General features: G+C 32.9%; 2 protein-coding genes across 3 annotated transcripts; both read right to left on the bottom strand.

Moving 5' to 3' along the window:
- Window positions 1-221: 221 nt before the first annotated feature.
- On the bottom strand, window positions 222-4,535 carry LOC120422676 (uncharacterized). Its single transcript, XM_039586186.2, has 2 exons — window positions 4,425-4,535; window positions 222-1,837 (listed from the first exon to the last, which is right to left on the bottom strand). The coding sequence occupies exon 2, from the start codon at window positions 1,466-1,468 to the stop codon at window positions 326-328; it is 1,143 nt and encodes a 380-aa protein (XP_039442120.1). The 5' UTR covers window positions 1,469-1,837; window positions 4,425-4,535; the 3' UTR covers window positions 222-325.
- A 520-nt stretch (window positions 4,536-5,055) lies between these two features.
- LOC120422674 (fas apoptotic inhibitory molecule 1) lies at window positions 5,056-20,335 on the bottom strand. Of its 2 annotated transcripts, none has more exons than XM_039586183.2 (5): window positions 20,188-20,335; window positions 10,825-11,252; window positions 10,618-10,759; window positions 10,507-10,556; window positions 5,056-5,381 (listed from the first exon to the last, which is right to left on the bottom strand). In XM_039586183.2, the coding sequence occupies exons 2-5, from the start codon at window positions 11,164-11,166 to the stop codon at window positions 5,160-5,162; spliced, it is 756 nt and encodes a 251-aa protein (XP_039442117.1). In that variant the 5' UTR covers window positions 11,167-11,252; window positions 20,188-20,335; the 3' UTR covers window positions 5,056-5,159. The 2 variants fall into 2 exon arrangements, with proteins under 2 accessions (XP_039442117.1, XP_039442116.1); XM_039586182.2 differs by having other exon boundaries at window positions 5,057-5,381; window positions 20,016-20,268.
- Between the last annotated feature and the right edge of the window lie 1,292 nt (window positions 20,336-21,627).

The raw sequence follows: 21,627 nt of genomic DNA on the forward strand, positions 1-21,627 counted from the left end.
GATTTGTTTGTACAAACGTCAGCCTGCATACATTTTGCCTTGTTTGCGAGTTTGGCAAACTGTCAAACACGAAAAAGTGCGAGTTTGTTTGTTTATTTGCGGTAGTGTAATAGCTCCTTTAGCAGATTAATAAAAGCAAAAGTGTTCTTTTACAACATGTGTTAAACCTCCTATGTTTCAATGTCATAGTTGTGAGAGTAAAACTCCTCATCATATGCTGTTACAAATAATGCTTTATTTTGCCATAATTCTACAGATTACAAATGATGTTGCGGCAAACTAAACTAAACATAAAATTTCACATGTATTTCAACCGGTGGTGGCCTCACTTTTTGTCAAATTGTTGACGTTCCAAGTATTGTTGGGTGTCATCAGCAATCGAAGTAAGCGGCATTTCACCCACACGATTTTTCTTCCTTTTGTCAGACTTGGCACACATGATTGAACCAAAGTTAGTTTTCACCAAGTATAAGCAAAATAAGATTGCCAGAACCACAAAAGTCACTACATATGTGTCTAGCTTGAAAGTTCCTCCGTGAACCGAGTCTGTGCTGCTGATTGGAGACTCGTTCTGTTGTCGCTGCAGCTCGTTCAATATTTTTAAAACGTGTTGAATCTCTGCCTGAAAATTCTTACCATCAGTCTCAAGCTTTGAGATTTTCCGCTCGAAATGTTGCCTCATCTCCACTAGCTCCTGGTCAGGACTTTGATTGCTCTTCAGCAGGTGCAAATCCGTAGCCTCGGTAATGTTGAGGGCCGATTTTCGCAACGATTCCATCTGTAATTTGAAAAATGATTCCATTTCTTTCAGCTTTTGATCGGTTGTCGATGTAGCGTTGGTGGTTTGCAACAAATTGGTTTGCAATTCTGTTTGAAGTTTTTCACTTTTCGATGATAACTCGCTTATTCTGATATCAATCTTGTCAAAATTGGTTTGTAGCGATTCATTCTGCTGCTGCCGAATCTCAATGTTGGCTTCCAAGTTCTTCAGTTTTTTTTGCAGAAATTCTTTTAATTCAAATTGACTGTGTCGTAAAAGTGGCAGAGTGGCAAACGTTTCCTTGAAGTTGACTCTGCGAACAATTTCTTTCAAATCTGGTCCTGTTGCGTTGCACTTTGTAATGTGTTCATCATATACCTTAACATTGCGATCCTTAAGTTGCTTCAAAGTTGAGTTAAGCCACTCACAGTTTAAGGGATTGGTGGCCAGTGCGACTCCTTTCAATCCGTTGAGTTTGCCCGGAAGTGAAAGGGCGATCTGCAGTTGATTCTCGGGCAAATAAATTAAATTAAGGTTCGAAGTATTCCAATGCTCAAAATTTATATCGGTGAGAAGGTTATTGTAGATGTAGAATTCCTCCAACTTGGGAAGGATCACTGGATTCTGTAGCGTTGCTCTGATTTCGGTAATCTTATTTCTTTGCAAGGCTAGCAACTTTAGTTTATTCAAACCATTGAACTCCGCCATCGCAACAAACTCGATTCGATTGTCGTGAAGAAAAAGTTTCTCCAAATTGGTCAAAACATTCAGATGCTTTGGAAGCTTTTCTAAACGGTTATAAACGATCGCTAGGTCTGCCGTTTGATAGTTTAAATTTGGGTTGATGATAACTAAACTAGTGCTACAATTGTAACATTTGAAATCGCTGTTTGCATTTCCGTCGTCAACGCATTCAGTTTAGCTGATCTTACTACAATCTCTTCACAGCTTGTGTAATTGTATGTTGTCGGAAAAATCGGCTCATTTTCTTGCTGCATTATAACGATCAGAATTTTTGGATTGTTTATTACAAAAGCACGTTCCAACGAGTTGCATTCTAAAAGATGCACGACGAATCTGAAAATAATGTTAATAATTTCAATTAGGGTGTTAATTTAAATAAAAAATAAGTAAAAAAACATATTTTTTCCTTAATCGGTAGAACTATCAAACAAAAAGCAATTAAGATAGTACAACTCGACTTTTTTGAAAATGAGCAAATATCAGAGATGTCGGTCATTCGATTTTTGTTTTGATTTTTTAATCCGGCTGAAACTTTTTTTTATGCCTTCGGTATGCCCAAAGAAGCCATTTTGCATCATTAGTTTGTTAATTTTTCATACAAATTTGGCAGCTGTCCATACAAAAATGATGTATGCAAATTCAAAAATCAGTATCTTTTGAAGGAATTTTTTGACCGATTTGGTGTCTTCGGCAAAGTTGTAGGTATGGATACGGACTACACTGTGAAAAATGATACACGGGAACAAAATCGGTGATTTTTAATTCCACATTTTGTCACTAAAACTTGATTAGCAAAAAACACTTTTTTTTGTATGTTTTAGGGGACATCAAATGCCAACTTTTCAGAAATTTCCAGGTTGTGCAAAAAATCTTTGACCGCGTTATGATTTTTTGAATCAATACTGATTTTTCCAAAACATCGAAATATTGGTCGCAAAAGTTTTTCAGCTCCGTTTCAAATCAAATTTGCAATTAAAAATTACTTTAGTGAAATTTTGATAAAGTGCACCGTTTTCAAGCTCTAGCCTTTTTTGAAAATAGTCGCAGTTATTAACTTAAAAAAAGTGCCCATGTTTGCCTAAAAAAATATTTTTGAAAATCTGAGAAAATTTCCTATATTTTTCATTTTTGAACCTTGGTAATACGACCCTTAGTTGCTGAGCTAAGGCCATGAAACGAAACGAAACTATTGGCACTACGCCCCCCGGGGCATGGCCTTCCTCTAACGTGGGATTTCTGCTCCAGCGCCTCTGACGAGACAGGAGAAAGGCCAACGGTGAACCTCGTTGGATAAATGTACGACTCTTGCTGAAAAAATCCTCTTTTTGCAACTTGTTGCATAAACTACTATTGTTTGTATGGAAATTGTCCACGATGGGCAAAGCAAAAAATGAAGAATTTTCTCAGCCTTTCAAAAATATATTTTTTTCCAAAAGTGGGCAAACATTAGCACTAATTTAAAAAAAAATAATAACTGCGTTTATTTTCAAAAAAGTAACCTAAAAATGGCTTAAACTTGAAAACGCTGCGCTTTACCCAAGCTGGAGTACTTTTTGATTGCTGATTCGATTTTACATCGAAAAATGAAGTTGAAAAATATTCGCGACCAATATTTCGATTTTTGGAAAAAATCTAGTTGATTCTAAAATGCATAACGCGGTCTAAGATTTTTTGCCCGTTCTGAAAATCACTAAAAAGTTGGCATTTGATGTTTCCTAAAACATATCACAAAATAAAAAAAAATAGTGTTTTTTTTGAAAATCAAGTTTTAGTGACAAAAAGTGAAATTAAAAATAACCAAAAAAAATTCACCGTGTATAATTTTTTTCAGTGTAGTCCTTATTCACACCTATAACTTTGCCGAAGGCAACAATTCCATGAAAAAAAAATCATTCAAAAGAAACAGATTTTTTTTTAATTTTCATATATCATTTTTGTATTGACAGCTGCCAAATTTGTATGGAAAATTATATGGACAAACTGAAGATGCAAAATGGCTTCTTTGGGCATACCGAAGGCACCAAAAAAGTTTCAGTCGTATTAAAAAATACAAAAAAAAGACTGATTTCGTAGAGAATTGCTCAATTATCAAATAAAATACAATAAATGTAGCATAATTTGACATTTATGAAGTTCATGCCAGTAATCGCTTCAGTTTCATCTTAGTATTTTAAATATGGGTTCCCTGAACATGCTAATCTAATCTAATCTAATCTAACACAAACGCAGCCAGTCCGATGAAAGCATGCTGGAAAGTCTTGTGCTTAGATTACGCCCCAAGCACTTTTCTTGTCATTATTAATAATTGCAGTACATCCGAGAACACCCGAAAATGTAAAACAAAAATTAAAGCAGCCAACCCTACTGCGTTGTGTTCACCGCAGAGAGGATTCTGTGAACGGATCACACTTCACAGAATCTACAGGGGAGGAAGGATGCGTGGACATACCGTACCAAACGCTCCGATTTATTTTTGCATTATTGTTGTGATAATAATATTAGAAAATTTAAAAAAAATAATCGGAAAAAGTCTTGGTTCCCTACACATGCTCCAATCAACAGAATTGAAATTTAGTGAATTTCCAGCTAATTAATAACATTGAAATTTCAGGGTATAAATGCTACGGAATCATCTCAAACAAAGATGTGCACTCCCTTATTTGTGATACCCCAACAAATGCACATGGGTGCGCATGGTTGCTTAAGATGATTCTAGTGATGAATGGCACCCGAAAATTAAAATGTTATTTATTGGCAGGAAATCCACTAAAAATATATTCTGTCGATTGAAGCATGTTCAGGGAGCCCAGTTCCAACATACTAAGACGATAATGGAGCGTTTACTGGCATCAACTTCAAAAATGTCATGTTTTGTAATTACGGTGAATAAAAAAAAAATACAAATGAATGGTATACTTACATCAACCAAGTAAAACCTAGAGAAAGCTTCATCTCAAATGAAAACCAGTTTCTTTAAACTACTCTGCTTGCACAATTTATATCTGCTTCGTATGATAACTACTTGAAGAATGACTTCAAATAACAGCCATGCCATTTATATACTATAGCTTCGCTTTATCAATACTTCTATTCAATGCTCGTCAAACATTGAGATTTTCGGATGACGTCAGCTTTTGTTTTAAGTCGTTTAGAGTTCTCGGAAATTACTGATTAGTAAAAGGCACCACATTTTAGCAATATTTGATCCAAATATAAACATTTGATGAGTTGTTTTCAAACGAATTATGATAAAAAAAAATCAAGGTGGAACGTTAACTGAAACAACTAAAATTTGCAACTTTAAAATCTATGAAAAGATTGGTTATTGAACAATTGGTTTTAACTTAAAAACCGTAGATTTAATATCTTAAAATATCTTAAATATTAATCATAGCTCCGGTTTAAACTTTAACCTTTAACGCAAAAGTTGCCCGCTAGTCCCCTAAAACCTATCAACAAATTTAAAAAAATTGGAAATTCTGATTTTGAGAATCCAACTTTTAGCAATAAAAAGCATTTTAAATAAGTGAAATAACTTGAACTTTTATTCTACAACTTTTTTGCATTCAACAGAAATCACTTTCGTAAACAGTACAATTAAACAACACTTAAAAAATCACTTTTACCGCAAACAAACCCTTAAAACCAATTGATTTCACGCCACTCCCGAGATCCACTCGCCATCGCCCGCTTCGTCGCAATCCTCGGTGCTGGCAACACTGCTGCCGCCGCCGGAACCGTCCTGCACCGGCACGCCATTCACGGCCAGCGCGTGAACTATCCCCTGGCGCTTGTTGCCGCTGGTTCGGGCACTCAGCACGAACCGGTTGCCGTCCTCGATGAAGGTCGTGTCGGTGCCGCCATCTACGAACTCACCCTGCAGGGGGAAGAAAAAGGAGGAAAAAGGACGAATTGAAGTTTGGAATTAGACTGGTTCAAAGTTGTCAAATTTTTTTTCAGAAAAAATGAGTGTTGATCACAAGGTTGTTAACGATAAAATTATCGAGGTTCAATAACGATAACGATAGTTCTATCGTTATCGTTATTCCGATAATTCTATCGGCGATAATTTTATCGGTGGTACCGACGATAACGTATACTTAATATATTTCTAAAATTGACTAAAACCAACTATAGCATGTTGAATTTTCAAGCTTCATCTAAGTTATTATTTTGCCTTTCTTACTAAAGTAAGGTATAGGTTTTACTTTAAGCCAGGACGTCATTTCCAGCTTCGTTAATATGTCGATTCAGCATGAATTTTAATCCGAAAAATCGCTAAAAAATCACACTGCATCGATTTTCGACGCTCTATCGATTCACCTTGATAGAACTCGTCAATCTCGAACCCTCGAATTTTGAGAAAATAAATTCCGTGGAGGTCGAGTGATGTTCGTATGTGGTAAAATTTTGCAAAATTTTGTGTCGCGCCGTTCTCAGCTCCCATAAATCCGATTTCGATTCTCCTAAATGCAGATGAAAGCTAGTGTGCTGAACCTGGGCGAGTTGTCGCGCAAATTTCGAAATATCCATCTGTTTTCGGATGTGGCCAGACTTTTCCAGAAAATACACAGTTTTCAAATGAAAATATGGTCAAAATTTTTCATTTTCATATCTTTTATTTATCTCAAAAATTGCATTTTTCGAGCTCTACAACCTCCCAAATTTTCATCCAGATTCATAATATGGTTCTGGAGTTAGAGCCGTTTGATTGACCTACCATAAGAAAAAAAATCCCTAAAAAAAGGTAAAAGCCCACCTGGTGACATTCGCCAACATTTTTCATTTCTGATTTTATCCAAAATTTCTTCCTACATTCCTAGTACAAACCATGAGTGAGCATCTGAAACAAATTCGACATCGATCGGCAATCCCGATCAATTTTTAGAACGATTTACTTTTTGCCTTTCTTACTAAAGAAAGGTATAGGTTTTACTTTAAGCCAGGACGTCATTTCCAGCTTCGTTAATATGTCGATTCAGCATGAATTTTAATCCGAAAAATCGCTAAAAAATCACACTGCATCGATTTTCGACGCTTCGTCGCCAAGTTGTCAAGTTGAGCTTCGAATACTGGCGCGAGAATGCTGGCGCATATGTTTCGGCTCGACTTATACTCGTTCGTAGTAGCTTGTCTACCGATGTTTCCTTCAACATGTAAAATATCGTAGCTTTTCGGTTTCTTTTGCTCTGTCCGTTTTTGCATAACTGTCCAATGTTTATGCAAAAACTTTTTTAACATAGGACATTCATCCGGGTACAAACAATTTGTTTCCCGTGTGCTCCTAAAATCGCCTTTAAGTAGGCTTCATTTTGTCGTGATTTCGTTAGTTTATTTAACAGAGTTCATTGGATTCCAATAGGAGCTTTCGAAGATTCTAAGCTTTATATCGTTTTCAAAGTTTTCAATGCTCGCGACGCCAATGGCTATCTACCTAAGGTAATGCGATTGAGTGTGTAGTGGTGTGGTTGTAAAAATATCTATCTCTGACTCTCTCTCTTTCGTAGACGCTGAATGGCAAGCTTCCCACTGTGCGGTTAACTCGGTTTTGCTTTGCACCTGCTTTGTTCGGTTTTTGGGCTCGTACCAAAACTAGAAAACCAAAACCGCGGTGTGTGTCGTCACTTGCGCATTGGAAGCTAAGAATTTGTACGATTAAAAATATTCGATAGGTGAAAATTGTGTTTTCAATTTCTTTTAGAAAACACATCATTAATAATACCTTGCTTTCATCATAAGATTTTTTGTATCAAGTCGATGTTGTGAATTGAGAGAAGTTATATTCTTTAGTAAGAAAGGCTCTATCTCACCCCTGGTGGGATCAATCGGGTTTTTTGTTAATATGGTAAGTCAAATACTAAAATTTTCACAAAATACCGTACTTTGTGGTAAATACACATTTTTTTAATTCGCAATATGGGGTATCAAACGATTTAAAATTTTGCATGCATTTTCACTGTTTAAGAGTTTTTTGAATAAAATACTGAAATTTTTACAAAATATCGTAATTTCTCGAATAAACTAAAACAAGTATAAGTAGAATTTGGCTTCATATTAATATGGGTATCAACCCACTTATAATAATTTGAGTATTTTAAGAAAATACGATATTTTGTGAAAAATTTAGTTTTGCACTAAAAAAAATTTCTCAAACAGTAAAGTAATAGCCATATTGCAAAAAATAAAAATTGATAATACGGTATTTTGTGAAAATTTGAGTTTTTTATTCAAAAAACCCTTAATCACTGAAAATGCAGGTAAAATTTCGCTTCGTTTGATACCCACATTTCGAATTATAAAAATTTGAGTTCTTTTAACCAATTCGGTATTTTGTGAAAATTTTAGTATTTTACTCAAAAATTTCTAAAACAGTTAAAATATATGCAAAATTTCAAATCATTTGATACCCATATTGCGATTTATACAAATTTAACTATTTTCGAAAAAATACGGTATTTTGTGAAAATTTGAGTATTTCATTCCAAAACTCTAAAACGGTGAAAATACATGCCCAATTTCAAATCGTTTGATACCCAAATTGCGAATTCAAAAATCTTGTATTTTAGAGAAAATACGGATTTTTGTGAAAATTTGAGTATTTCATTCAAAAACTCTAAAACAGTGAAAATGCATGCAATATTTTGAATCGTTTGATACCCATATTGCAAATTATAAAAAAAATGTGTGCTTTCTAAAAATACGGAATTTTGTGAAAATCTAATGATTTATGCTTTGAAACTAACTACATTATGAAAAAATATATTCTAAGCGAATGCATTAAAAATTCAACGATAATTTGCGAAAATAAACATTTTGTAATATTTAATGCAGGGGTGCCCAACCTTTTGGCCCTGCGGGCCAGATCTGATTTTTCTGAAGCAGTGGCGGGCCGGAACTTATATTTGATAAAAGTTGAAAAAGTAAACTCATTTTTTTTAATTTTTTATGCTTGGGTTCTTTCAAAGTAAATAAATAAAATAACTGGTGTTGAAAATAAGATTCATATATCTTGATTTTAAGAATGAAAATCAAAAATAACATTCAAGTATGTGTTTAATTAACTTATTTTATTTTTAGTTTTTTTTAGTTTGTTTCAATGGTCGTTACAATTTTTTAAGTTTAGTTTCCTCAACACTACAATAAAAAAAATGTAGCGATTTATTTTCGGTATGAAAAAGTTGTTCTGGAAAAATAAATTAGTTTTTTTCTGACTTATTTATGTAAAAAAATAGAAAAATAAATAAATTTTAAGTAAACACAGTTAGAACTGAAAGCAATTGAAATTTAGTGTTTTCGTAAATTTCAACATTTTACGAAATGGATAATTTTGTTTTCTTGAATCATTTTTCAGTTTAAAAATATCAATAAAGAAAACATAAGAATTATAAAAAATATATTCAAACATGAAGAATGTTGTTATAATATATTAAAATTTGATCTGAAGCTTATTTTTTTTAAATTCAGACAATGAATTTATTTATTTAATATTTTATGAACAGCCGGCCCTTAAGGTCATAGAACTAATTTGAAAAGCCGTCGCGGGCCGGATGAAATGGCTTCACGGGCCGGATCCGGCCCGCGGGCCGTACGTTGGGCAGGCCTGAATGCGAATATCGATTCTCATAATTCATCCTCATTTGAATTCTATAAAATAAAAATTATTAACTAATCACTTGATTTTTGTGTGTGACTTGTAAGTTATTGGCTTTATTGAAAATTGTAAAAAAATAGAGTTTCTTTTTGACTTGTCCTAGAATAAAATTCTAAGATTTATTCAAATTTTGTACCTTTCTGCAGAATTTTCATTTCTTTTTGCCTTCCTCACCTCACTGAGGCAAGGCTTTAAAATCACTCGAAAAATGAACTTCTTAAATACACCTCCTAGATATACCTTCACGTATACCTATCGACTCAGAATCAAATTCTGAACAAATGTCTGTGGGGATGTGTGTAGACATGATTTTTTTTCCACACGATTATCTCAGAACTGGCTGAACCGATTTTGGCCGGATCTGCTTTATTCTGTTCGTTTTGGGGTCCCCTAAGACCCTATTAAATTTTATTCTGTTTAGTGAAGTACTTTTAAAGTTATGCCATGAAAAAGTTTTTTTTATCTGCAAAAAAAGATGATTTTTGCATAACCTCAAAGGCCGGGACTTTTTGCTTAAGCGCGAGAGCCGCAGAGCATGCGTATCGCCCGGTTGCCACATTGCTTAAGCAGTGTCTGCGTCTCTTCTGGAAAAAGTCAGTTGCATACAACATAATTGCTGACTGAAAACATCATTTTGTCTCGACAAAGATTTACACGAACTTTTTACTGAAATATACAACTCATAAGACATTGTATACTAAGACTAGGGGGACAGCATGCAATTCCATCGTGCATCTAATGTTGGCATATTAACACTTTTAAATTTAATTACAGCCTTTTTTCCTTTATTTTGGAGAGTTGGTAAAAAAAGAATTGAAAATTGCTGTTCTGGTAAGAACAATAATTATAAAAAATTGGAAAAGAAAAAAAATAAAAAGATTAAAAAAAACTCTTCAATCAATTTGTAAATACAACCTAAAATACAACATGAATGTGAGGAAGGCACCAACCACCTTAAGGTGGATCAAGTAACGTTTTTTATATATATTTTTAAAGTAGCCATTTCAGTAAGTGTGAGAATGTGCTTTAGATCAATTCAACAAGCAGTTTTTTTTAAATAAATATAATTCTTCATTTGGGGTTTAAGGTCAATTTACGAATACATTGCAGATTTTTTTTTTAATCCTTTTATAACCAATTCAAACAGAATTTTAAAGAAATCTTGTACAAACAAAAAATATGATTTCAATGACGTCTTTGATCAAAATTCATGTTCCATAAATTTAACAAAATATAAGTTAAAAATTCAACGATCGCAGTCACAACGAATTGCAAAAATCTTCCACTTATTTTCACAATTTGGGTCAGTCTAAAGTGCTACATATTGTTCAGTTCATGATGAAATGCTTACATTTTCCTCAATGAGTTTTCCATTGACGTAGATGTTGAGGGTGTTCTTTTCTGAAATTGAAGAAAAATATGTTAAAACTCGAATGAAAGACACGTTTAAAAATAAACTTACCCAAAACAATTCGGTAAAAGTTGTCCCCCAAGTTAACCTCCCAAGTCTTGAGGGCTTTGGCCTGTGATTCGGTGAACTGCTCGTACGATTTCCCGTCCACATACAGCGAGTAGCTGTACTTGAAGCCCGGGAGAGGATCAACCTGAACAATTGGATTTATTTGTTTAATCATAAGAAAATCTTTTAAATCACCCAAAAGTCCCTCACCCTTATAATACACCGTTTATCCTCCAACCGGAACATATCCTCCCCAACCAGCTTGAACATCCAATCCCGCCGGAAAATCTCCTGCTTATCAATCCACAGCACCCGCTTGCCGCTGGCCGTTCCATGCTCGAACTCGATCTCGTAAATCTGGCCATGCATCGGAACCCGCCACCGGGCCACCACCTCTTTGTTTACAAACTTGCCATCGCCGTAGGTGTTGCAGTTGTTGTTGTTGTTGTTGGGTTCACTTCCGGTCCTCATGCCGTCCCAGGGTTTGGTGCTGAGTACGAGACTTCGTGTTGACGATGATGATGATGATACACTTAGAATGCCGTGATTCATTCGCGTGTTTTGGCGCGAATGGGAAAATTATAACTTTATTGCTGCCTGGTTTGTATTTGTTATTCAGGGTAGTCCATGCGAAATGGCTGGAAGTTTGAAAAAGGAAGGTTTTACAAAACTTTGATTAGAAATGGTTGCATGTTTAGGAATCTAGATCATACCAAATCGACATTTTTTTTTAATATGAATCAGTACTTTGTTAAATCTTGTTAGTTTTTTCAAGAATATTTGATACTTGAAAATAATAAAATCTATCTTTTGGGTGAATTTTTTTATCCATTTGGTGTCTTTGCAAAAGTTGTAGGTATTTATGAGTACTATTCAGACAATAAATTGGTACACAGAAAATGTGTTTTAAAGGACAAAACATCTAACATTTGAGCCAAAATGAAGAATGGGAAAAATATTGATACCAAGTTAGGCCGCTGCAAATATTTTTTGAGAGTGTATGTCTCTCGACTCCGACCAAAGTCGAGGGGGTGGCAAAAACACGAAAAAAGATTAAAAATTGAATTTACGAGTCATGGTTTTAATATTTGAATGAAAAAAGTGTTTAAAAATGCATTATACACCTGTCCAGTTGTTTTGCAATCATTAGTTTCCAAAATACCTAAGTATTGACAAAAATTTATTTTCTGCAAAAAAAATGGAATTTCATAAAACATGCTAAATATGATTATAAAAGCAGTTTTTTTACATTTATTTTCATTAAAATTTTGAAGTTTTTTCAAAAAAAAAAAAAATTTCGGACCAACTTTGAAGGGAGGACATTTTTTTGTATGTTTTTGATTTGGCTCAAACTTTGTGGGGGCTTTCCCAATGAGCAAAGAAGCCATTTTGTGTCATTGGTTCACTAATACAAGTCTCCATGCAAATTTGGCAGCTGTCCATGCAAAAAATGGTACGTAAATACTCGAAAATCTGAAACTTTTGATTAAATTTTTGTAGGTATTAAAGAGGACTGTTCAGAAAAATAGGTTCTCGGAAAAAAATCTTGCCGATTTATCAATTATCTTTTTTTAACAAAAACTCAATTTCCCAAAATTGGTATTTTTTCATGTTTGAGATTTCAAGATATGTTTTAGGGAGCATTCTTTTATTACGTAGCGCCAAAAACATGGATTTTTGGACTCCTCAAAAAATGTCTGTACAAATTTGAAAAAAAAATAAAAATGTATGGGCGTATTACGGCCTTCGAAAAAGCAAAATTCAAAGATTGAACAAAACTTGAAGAAAGCAACTAAACCAACAAAAAAAAACAGAACTTATACAAAAAAAACAAAACCAAAAGAAATTAAACAAATGAAAGGAAAAAACAAGACTAACAGAAAAAAACTGATTTAAAAACCAAACCAAAATTTTAAGCAAAAAAAACAAAACTGAAAGAAAAAAAACAAGAACAACAGAAAAAACTGAAATAAAATACAAATCAAAACAAAAATATGAAAACAAAACAAAAAAAAAACTAAAAGAAAAATTACAAAAAAAAAATTACTAAAAGAAAAAAACAAAACTAAAAGAAATGAAACAAAACTAAAGAAATGATACAAAACTAAACGAGAAAAAAAAAACAACAAAAAAAGCTTACATAAAAAAAAATTACAGAAACAAATCAAAACTAAAACAACAAAAATCGAAACAAAAACCAAAAACTAAAAGAAAACAAAACAAAACTAAACTAAAGCAAAAAAACCCTCAAGAAAAAACAAACAAAAAAAAACAAGAATAACAGAAAATACTGAAATAAAAAATAAACCAAAACAAAACTGAAAGAAAAACCAATGAATGAAGAAAAATAAAATAAAAGGAAAAATAAGTAAAAAAAAACAAAACTAAAAGAAAAACAAATCTAAAAGAAAAAAACAAAACTACAGAATAAACAAAACAAAAAAAAAACAAATTAAAGAATAAAAACAAACTTAAAGAAATGAAACAAAACTAAAAGAGAAAAAAGCAAAACTAAAAAAAGCTAAAATAAAAAAAATTACAGAAACAAAACAAAACTAAAACACGAAAATCTAAGCTAAACCAAAAACAACAAAACTTATAAAAAACGAAACTAAAGCAAAAAAAAAACAAAACCAAAAGATAAAAAAACTCACAGAAATAACTAAACTAAAATTCGTGAAATTTTCCGATCTTTTCGAAAACAATATTAAAAACAATGAATCAAGACTAACATTTATAAAGGGCAGAAGATTCAATATCACGCAATATTTAATTTTTATGTCCAGTTTTGATACTTGAATGATAATTTAGCAAAATTGTTTTTCCTTTCTTAACTTGACAATTTCTCAAAATAGGCTACTGCAATTTTTTTTTTCAAGTTTGCTTTTCAAAACTGAATGATTTTTAATAATTCTGCGATATTTTTCGGTTAAAAGAAAAACTGTAACAATGTTTCATGCTTTTTGTGATGAATTGCTGCAACTTTTGAAACAGGGGTTAAAAATTAAAAAAATGATTAAGGTGAAGCCGTTGATCATTTTCGGAGATAATTGATCATCACTATAAAATATTCTGTATTAAATTCAATTTAACGAATTTCAGCACCAAAAGGAATCAGCATGTGCCGGTTGTTGCCTTCTTGAAGCCACTGAAAGAATTTTTGATCTAAATCAATTGTGCTTCAAAATTTATATAATTTTGTGGCACAGTCATTGACGTCCTTGTTGGCAATCATTGATTAATGACGAGTTCCATAACTTCACAAGGAATGGTTTAATCGTTACCAAAAGGAATCAACTTGTGTATGGTACTATTCTAAACAACTTGTTGAAGGAATTTTGTCAAAATATTAAAAGAATCGCAAAATTTTTATCTTTGATCGAAAAATTATGACAATGGTGGAAGTCTTCACGTTAAGGAAAAAGCCAAAGATAAAACATTATTTAACTTAAAAATGTTTTGAAAATTTTGTTGGTTCAATCATACATCTTTTCGATGTAATCATATTTCAATTTATGAGGAGTAAATTACACAACACTTTTTCCATATAATTTTCCATACAAATTTGGCAGCTATCCATACAAAAATGATTTATAAAAATTCATAAATCTGTATCTTTTGAAGGAATTTCCTGATCGATTTAGTGTCTTCAGCAAAGTTGAAGGTAAGGATAAGGACTACACTGGAAAAAAACGATACACGGTAAATTTTTTTTTGGTGTTTTTAAATTAAACTTTTTGTCATTAAAACTTGATTTTCAAAAAAAAACTATTTTTTCATTTTCTGCTATGTTTTAGGTGAAATAAAACGCCAACTTTTCAGAAATTTCCAAAATAGGCAAAAAATATTTGACCGAGTTATGAATTTTTTAATCAATACTGATATTTTCTAAAAATCGAAATATTGGACGTAAAAATTTGTCAACTTCATTTTTCGAAGTAAAATTGAATTTACAATCAAAAAGTGCATCAGTGAAATTTTGATAAAGCGCACCGTTTTCAAGTTACAGCCATTTTTAGGTAACTTTTTTGAAAATAATCGCAGTTATTATTTTTTTTTAAATTAGTACCCAGAAAAAAAATTTAAAAGCTGAGACAATTCTCTATATTTTGCTTTTCTGAACTTTGCTGATACGACCCTTAGGGGAACAGCACCTAACTCCAGCGTGCCTCTTATGTTGGCAGGTAAGAACTTTGACATTAGATAAAAGCTAATTAAATAGGTTCTAAAAATAAACCGAATGATAAATAGCTCAATAAGAAGTGAGCAAACAAGTTTCTATCAAAAGTTTTGCAAAATTAGTGATTAAATATTGAAAATCACCAAATTGGATGGAGTTAGGAGCGACAGCTTAACCTGCCAAAAAAACGAGAATTTCCCCTAGTTGCTGAGATGTTGCCTTGCTTGGATTTGAAACCAGGATATCTTTTCTGATCTCTTCGAAAAAAATACTTTCAAACTAATGATGCAAAAATGCTTCTTTGGGCATACCGAAGGCACCAAAAAAGTTTGAGCCGGATAAAAAAATACAAAAAAAAAATCGAATGACCGAAATCTCAGAGAATTGCTTTACTTTGTATAAAAATAACTTAGGTCTTAAATTTGCGTGTGTTCATCTTAAAAAAAAAGTGTGATACTCACTTCAAACTCGTTTTTTCAGCACTTATTGTATTAATTCAACTAGCAAAGTCTCATAATGTTGCCACTTATTGTGCCCAAAATAACAATTTGTGGTCAATTCCACCAAAACCATCTGTTACCGCCATCAACAACCATTTTTTTGTTCACAAAATCAGAAATCTTTTACAAATAGTACACGCCACACGATACGCTTCAATCCACCATAACTATCCTTCACCCGTCAAAGTCATTATCACTAAATGGCTACTGGTGGAGGGTACTAAAGCTCTGAAATCGACCCATTCAGGCAGCTCGTTTGCGCCAATATAAATAATTCAGACACCTTCCCCAACGAGGTACGAGGGTGCGATTTTTTATGGAAATAATTTCCGATTTTATTTTCCTTTTTTATCGTTGTAGGAAAACTGTAAGTGGCGTGGTGTTGAGTTGAAAAAGTGCAGGTGTCTAGTGATAGCACCCCTCTTTTTTTTTTGCTGTTGTGTTGTCTATATTAGTGTTTTTGCTGCTTTTGTTTTTTTTTGTAGGTCAATGGGTATACCGGCACAACTTGTACTATGAAACAAAAATGATAGTGTGAGGTGAAACCAGCAGGATTTAAAATCGATATAATATGGATGAAAGACTGCAAAAAACATTGAAATATTTCTTATAATTTAAAATTTGATATTTTCAAGAGCGAAATAAATTTGTTTTAAAATCAAACAAACGATTCAAACCGCTAAAAATGTCTATATAAAACTGTTGCATCTGCTAATTAAATTATCCTTCGATGATAGATTACACCTTTGATATTCAAACCTGTTCTATTCCTATTTCTACTCGTACAACAGACATTAGAGAGCTTTTTATCGTGGCCGTGACTGATTTCGAGCGTGACGTGCTTTCAGCAATCAACTTGTTCTTGTCTGATGTTTGATCCAAGCGAGGAATTGTTGGGGGGGCTGATGGTGAAAGTGATGATGATGGATGGAACTTTGCTTCGCGTGTCTTCTTCATAATGGATAATGGGGAAAACGTGAAATGTACATTTGTTTTTTTGCATCGTTATGGGTAGAAGACAATATGTTTGGTTGCAATTGAATTTAATTGAATGTTGGAACAAATGTTAGAGAGGAGACATAGTTTAATACCTGCGTGATATTGATTTTCAAAAAAAACATCCGAGATTTTCTACTTTATTCAAAATTATATGGTCTTTTTCATCATTAGTCAAAACAGAATCAAATGAAATTAAATATGTGTTACTTATGCATTCTTACATTTTAAATAACACACAGAAAGTTGTTTCCGGAAGTAATTTTTATTTTAATTTTTTTTTTGGTCGTGATAAGATTTTCCGAAGTTTCGATTATTCGACGTGAATTTTTCCGATGCCTTCGGATAATCGAGTCTGGACTGTGTTTGGCTTGATCTTAAAATTTATTTATATTTTCAAAGAAAGGGAAACAGTCTTGAGGGCACTGAGAAAAAATAATTTCTCACAAAATTCAAGCTATTATTAAACCTTTTGCAGTTATTTTAAGCAACCAGTTGTCTAATCTACAAAGCCAAGAATTTTCTAGGAAATTTTCTAAGCATTTAAAAGTTATTTTTTCATAGGTGGGTAGTTCTCTACCAACTCACACGAAATCGGGAAAAGTTGCCCCGATCCCTCTTCGATTTGCGTGAAACTTTGTCCTAAGGGGTAAATTTTGTCCCTGATCACGAATCCGAGGTCCGTTTTTTGATATCTCGTGACGGAGGGACGGTACGACCCCTTCCATTTTTGAACATGCGAAAAAAGAGGTGTTTTTCAATAATTTGCAGCCTGAAACGGTGATGAGATAGAAATTTGGTGTCAAAGGGACTTTTATGTAAAATTAGACGCCCAATTTGATGGCGTACTCAAAATTCCGAAAAAACGTATTTTTCATCGAAAAAAACACTAAAAAAGTTTTAAAAATTCTCCCATTTTCCGTTACTCGACTATAACAAATTTTGGAACATGTCATTTTCTATCATTTTAAAATTTCGTATTTTTTCTAACTTTGCAGGGTTATTTTTTAGAGTATAACAATGTTCTACAAAGTTGTCGAGCAGACAATTACAAACATTTTGGTATATAGACATAAGGAGTTTGCTTATAAACATCACGAGTTATCGCGATTTTACGAAAAAAAAGTTTTGAAAAAGTTACTTTCTGCGTTTCTCTTTGTTTTGTCGTTCGTGTCTGTCGCGGATGACCATGAACGGCCATGATCGATGACGACCAACCTTTTCAAAACTTATTTTCGTAAAATCGCGATAACTCGTGATGTTTATAAGCAACCCCCTTATGTCTCTATATCAAAATTTTTGTAATTGTCTGCTCTACAACTTTGTACAACATTGTAACACTCAAAAAAATAACCCTGCAAAATTAGAAAAAAATACGAAATTTTAAAATGAAATTTTTTGTTCTAAATGAAAAAATGACTCTGCTGGGTCAATGTAGATTCATAAAGTAAATTAAATTTCCCATAAAATGACATGTGCCAAATTTTTTTACAGTAAAGTAAGGCCGTTGCAAATATTTTTTGAAGTTTATGTCCCTCGACTCTGACCAAAGTCGAGGGGGGGGGGGGGGGGGGGCAAAAAAATAAAAAAGTATAAAAATTCAAATAACGAGCCATAGTTTCAACATTTTGATGAAAAAAGTGTTTTAAAATGCATCATACACCTGTTCAGTTGTTTTGCCATCATTAGTTTCCAAAATATCTAAGTATTCATGAAAATTTTATTTTTTGTGAAAAATAAATTTTTTGCGTTGCTGTATATTAGAATTGCATAAAAATTCAAAACATTTTTAAGCAATCCCAAACATGCTAAATATGATTATCAATGCAGAAAAATGCGTTTTAGAATGTTTTCAGTTGATAAGACTTCTATTTTCATGGAAATTTTGAAGATTTTTGAAAAAAAAATTTTTTGCCCCCTGATTTTTCAGACCAATTTCGAAGAAGGGGGGGGGCGACATAAACTTTTAAAAATATTTGCAACGGCCTAACGGGAAATGGGAGAATTTTTAAAACTTTTTTAGGGTTTTTTTTCGATGAAAAATACGTTTTTTCGAAATTTTGAGTAAGCCATCAAATCGGGCGTCTAATTTTACATAAAAGTCCCTTTGGCACCAAATTTCTATCTCATCACCGTTTCAGGCTGCAAATTATTGAAAAAAACCTCTTTTTTCGCATGTTCAAAAATTGAAGGGGTCGTACCGTCCCTCCGTCACGAGATATAAAAAAACGGACCTCGGATTCGTGATCAGGGACAAAATTTACCCCTTAGGACAAAGTTTCACGCAAATCGAAGAGGGGTCGGGGCAACTGCTGTGTGAGTTACCCAGGTGTTTTTTCTCCAAACAATATTTCTTACTTGAAAAAAAAAAGCACTCATCAACTTAATTGTAATACAAATTTCGATTTCTATCAGATTTTGAAACACAACACAACACAACAGAAAAAAACTTTGAAAAATATCTGCTGCAGCATGAGCTATATACAATAAAATCTCATTTTTATTAATTTACAATTTGTCAAAAGTAAAAAAAAAAACAAAAAAATAATAATTAAAATTTAATTCAATATGGCTGGCCTTAAGTTTCATCTTCAATCTGATGTATATTTCCGATTTAAAATCAGATTTTTCGATAAAACTTTTCGAACATTTTTTAAATTGTTCAATTACTAATTCTTTTTTGTTTGTGAAAATACCCTTTGACTGAATGTGGATCCAAAAAGCTCAATTTTACTGGATATTCTCAGAAATCATTCATTTTTCTTTTAAAAAATATCAGAAAACTACTTAAATAAAAAAAAGACTTTTGAAAAAATAGTTTCCGAGAACCCAAAATTTTCAAAAAAGAAACTTCAAACACTTAAAACGTACAAAAAGTGTGTATACTTTTAGAAATATTGACAAAAAATTATTTATTTTTTGATAAATCATCTAAATTTGAGTGTCTCAACCACAATTGCAATCCTTTACCATTGGTCTAATCTTCAAATTTTCTGATTTTTTCGATTTTTTTTTCAGAGTTGGTTGAAATTGGTTATAACTTTTAGAGGTAAACTTTTTTTTCAAAAATCTTTTTTTTTTAAATGGCAGCACTGCCAAATGAATTTTGACCAACTACAGTGTCATCCCGTTTTTGACAACACGACTTTTCGACACATTTTCACTCGTCAAAAATATCTTATATAAGAGACTAACTTCATTTTTCTTATTTCATTTCACCCAAGAACAATTTAAAAATTAACGTTGATTTTTAGCAAGCAGAAATGTTTGAAAAAATCGTGTTGCCAAAAACGGGATGGCGCTGTAGTGCCATAGCTCAATACATGGAATTATTTGTCATATAAAACATATCTAACATAGCTTCTAATAGACAGCTGCCAAAATTGTATGAAAACTTTTAAGGATAAACAAATCATGCAAAATGACTTCGTTGCATTCAAATCTAAATCATTCGGCAATTTTTTCGTTAAAATGCTTAAAAATGCAGAGGATATCTTCTGTTCTATAAGATAAAGAATATGACAATATAAGGAATGGATTAACAAATTTTAATTCAAATAAAAAGAAATTAAACTTGTTACACGCATAATAAAAAAATATATTTTCATAAGCGGTGGAATCATAATTCTTTGTTCGTTTCAAGGATTATAGTTAGAAAAAAAAAATCGATAGCACTTAACGTATTCCACGAAACTGAGCCCCCTTTACAATCCACTTCCGCTTACCACTGAATTATTGATGAGGTTACTCTTGAGGGTCAAAGCCAAGATTCACTCGGTCCCGATGACCATGACTAATAAAAACCACCAAATTTATTCCGCTTTTCCTTTATGTCACTGTAATCCTTCTGATATCCGGGTTTCTTCAGTTATATTTAAGTATTTTTCTTAACTTCACCAATTTCACCACATTTACAGCAAACCACCAATATCCATCCGTTCGCTACGCCTGCAATTCTCCGACTGAAACCCCCCTCAATCCAAGCAGGCCGTCGTGTACGATATCAGCCCCCGAATGCAGTCTACCCGCCCTACACACCACACACCATTCAAGCAACTGTTTAGAAACAGCCTACCAAAACACCGCGTGGAACAACCACGTGGAGGAACGATGCCACCATCGAAATTTGGGTTTTATGAGCCTATTTATGGTTGCAGAGAGTGAGGTCTACAACAAGATACAAGCTTTGCTTCGGTGAAATATGATGTGGGCAAAATCGTTTGCAAACAACTGCCCAAAAATTGCGCTTTATGATAGGTTGCTTCAAAAAAGACTCCAACAATGTTACAATTTGAATAAAAATGCAAATACTTTTTTTTTGATCTTAAAGAAATTTTTTTATGAATATTAAAAAGACACAAACAGATGATAAACATCAAACATTTTTATCCATAATTACCAAATAACTTCTCACCAGGGCCACCCAGTTGTGAACGCGCGCACCACACAACTGTCAAACGTTGGTGCTATAGAGAATTTGCAGCAAAGCTAAAAGACACATGCCGCCACCTATGAACAAATAGCGTAAACCTATGATTTTTCGAAAAAAAAGTGTTTTAACCTTCAAAATTAACATTTTTATTGAACTTATGCCGGATTCGGCTGAGAAAAATTATTTCCAACAATTTGGTGTATAACTTTCCAATATTTGTTTGATTTTTCTATGAGAAAACTGGAAATTTAGAAAAAGATAGTAATTTGGACTATTTGGCAAGAAAGTCTGTCAAAAATCAATTAAAATTGTTGAATATACGTTAACACATCTGTTATCATTTATATAACTGTTTTTTTCTTTGATATTTACGGGGAAACTCATTTTTTCGTGTTCCAAAACATGTTTTTTAAAGAAAAAGTTCACAATTTTTTGCGCGCCCAAAAAATGTTGTTCATTATTTTAAAGCAAAAAATTTTTCTCGTCTTTTGCAACTAGTTTTATTAAGATTGATGCAGGGAATCATGATAAATAAGCGGTTTTGTTCTTCAATCCAGCAGAAAGGAATACGATTTTTGACAAGTAACCCCATTTTGGCGCCACCTACATTTGAAACACAGTCGCGCTGCAAAACCTCAATGGTGTATTCAAAATGGCTGTGGTAAGTTTCCATGTCGTTGTCGTGCTATCTTGTCCCACGCCGACAAGGAACGAGGAAATATTGAAAAAATATTTATTATATTTATGTTTCAAAATCAAAACAAAAAACTTGAACCAGTCTATCACAGCAATCCTCGGTTTGTGGTGGCACAGCGTATCTCCATGTAAACAAAACTCCAACCGGCCTCCACGCAATACCCACACAATGGAACAATTCCCCCCACAGACTACTATGATTCATGCAC

This window comes from Culex pipiens, chromosome 2 (genome assembly GCF_016801865.2).
Source record: "Culex pipiens pallens isolate TS chromosome 2, TS_CPP_V2, whole genome shotgun sequence".
NCBI lineage: Eukaryota > Metazoa > Arthropoda > Insecta > Diptera > Culicidae > Culex > Culex pipiens.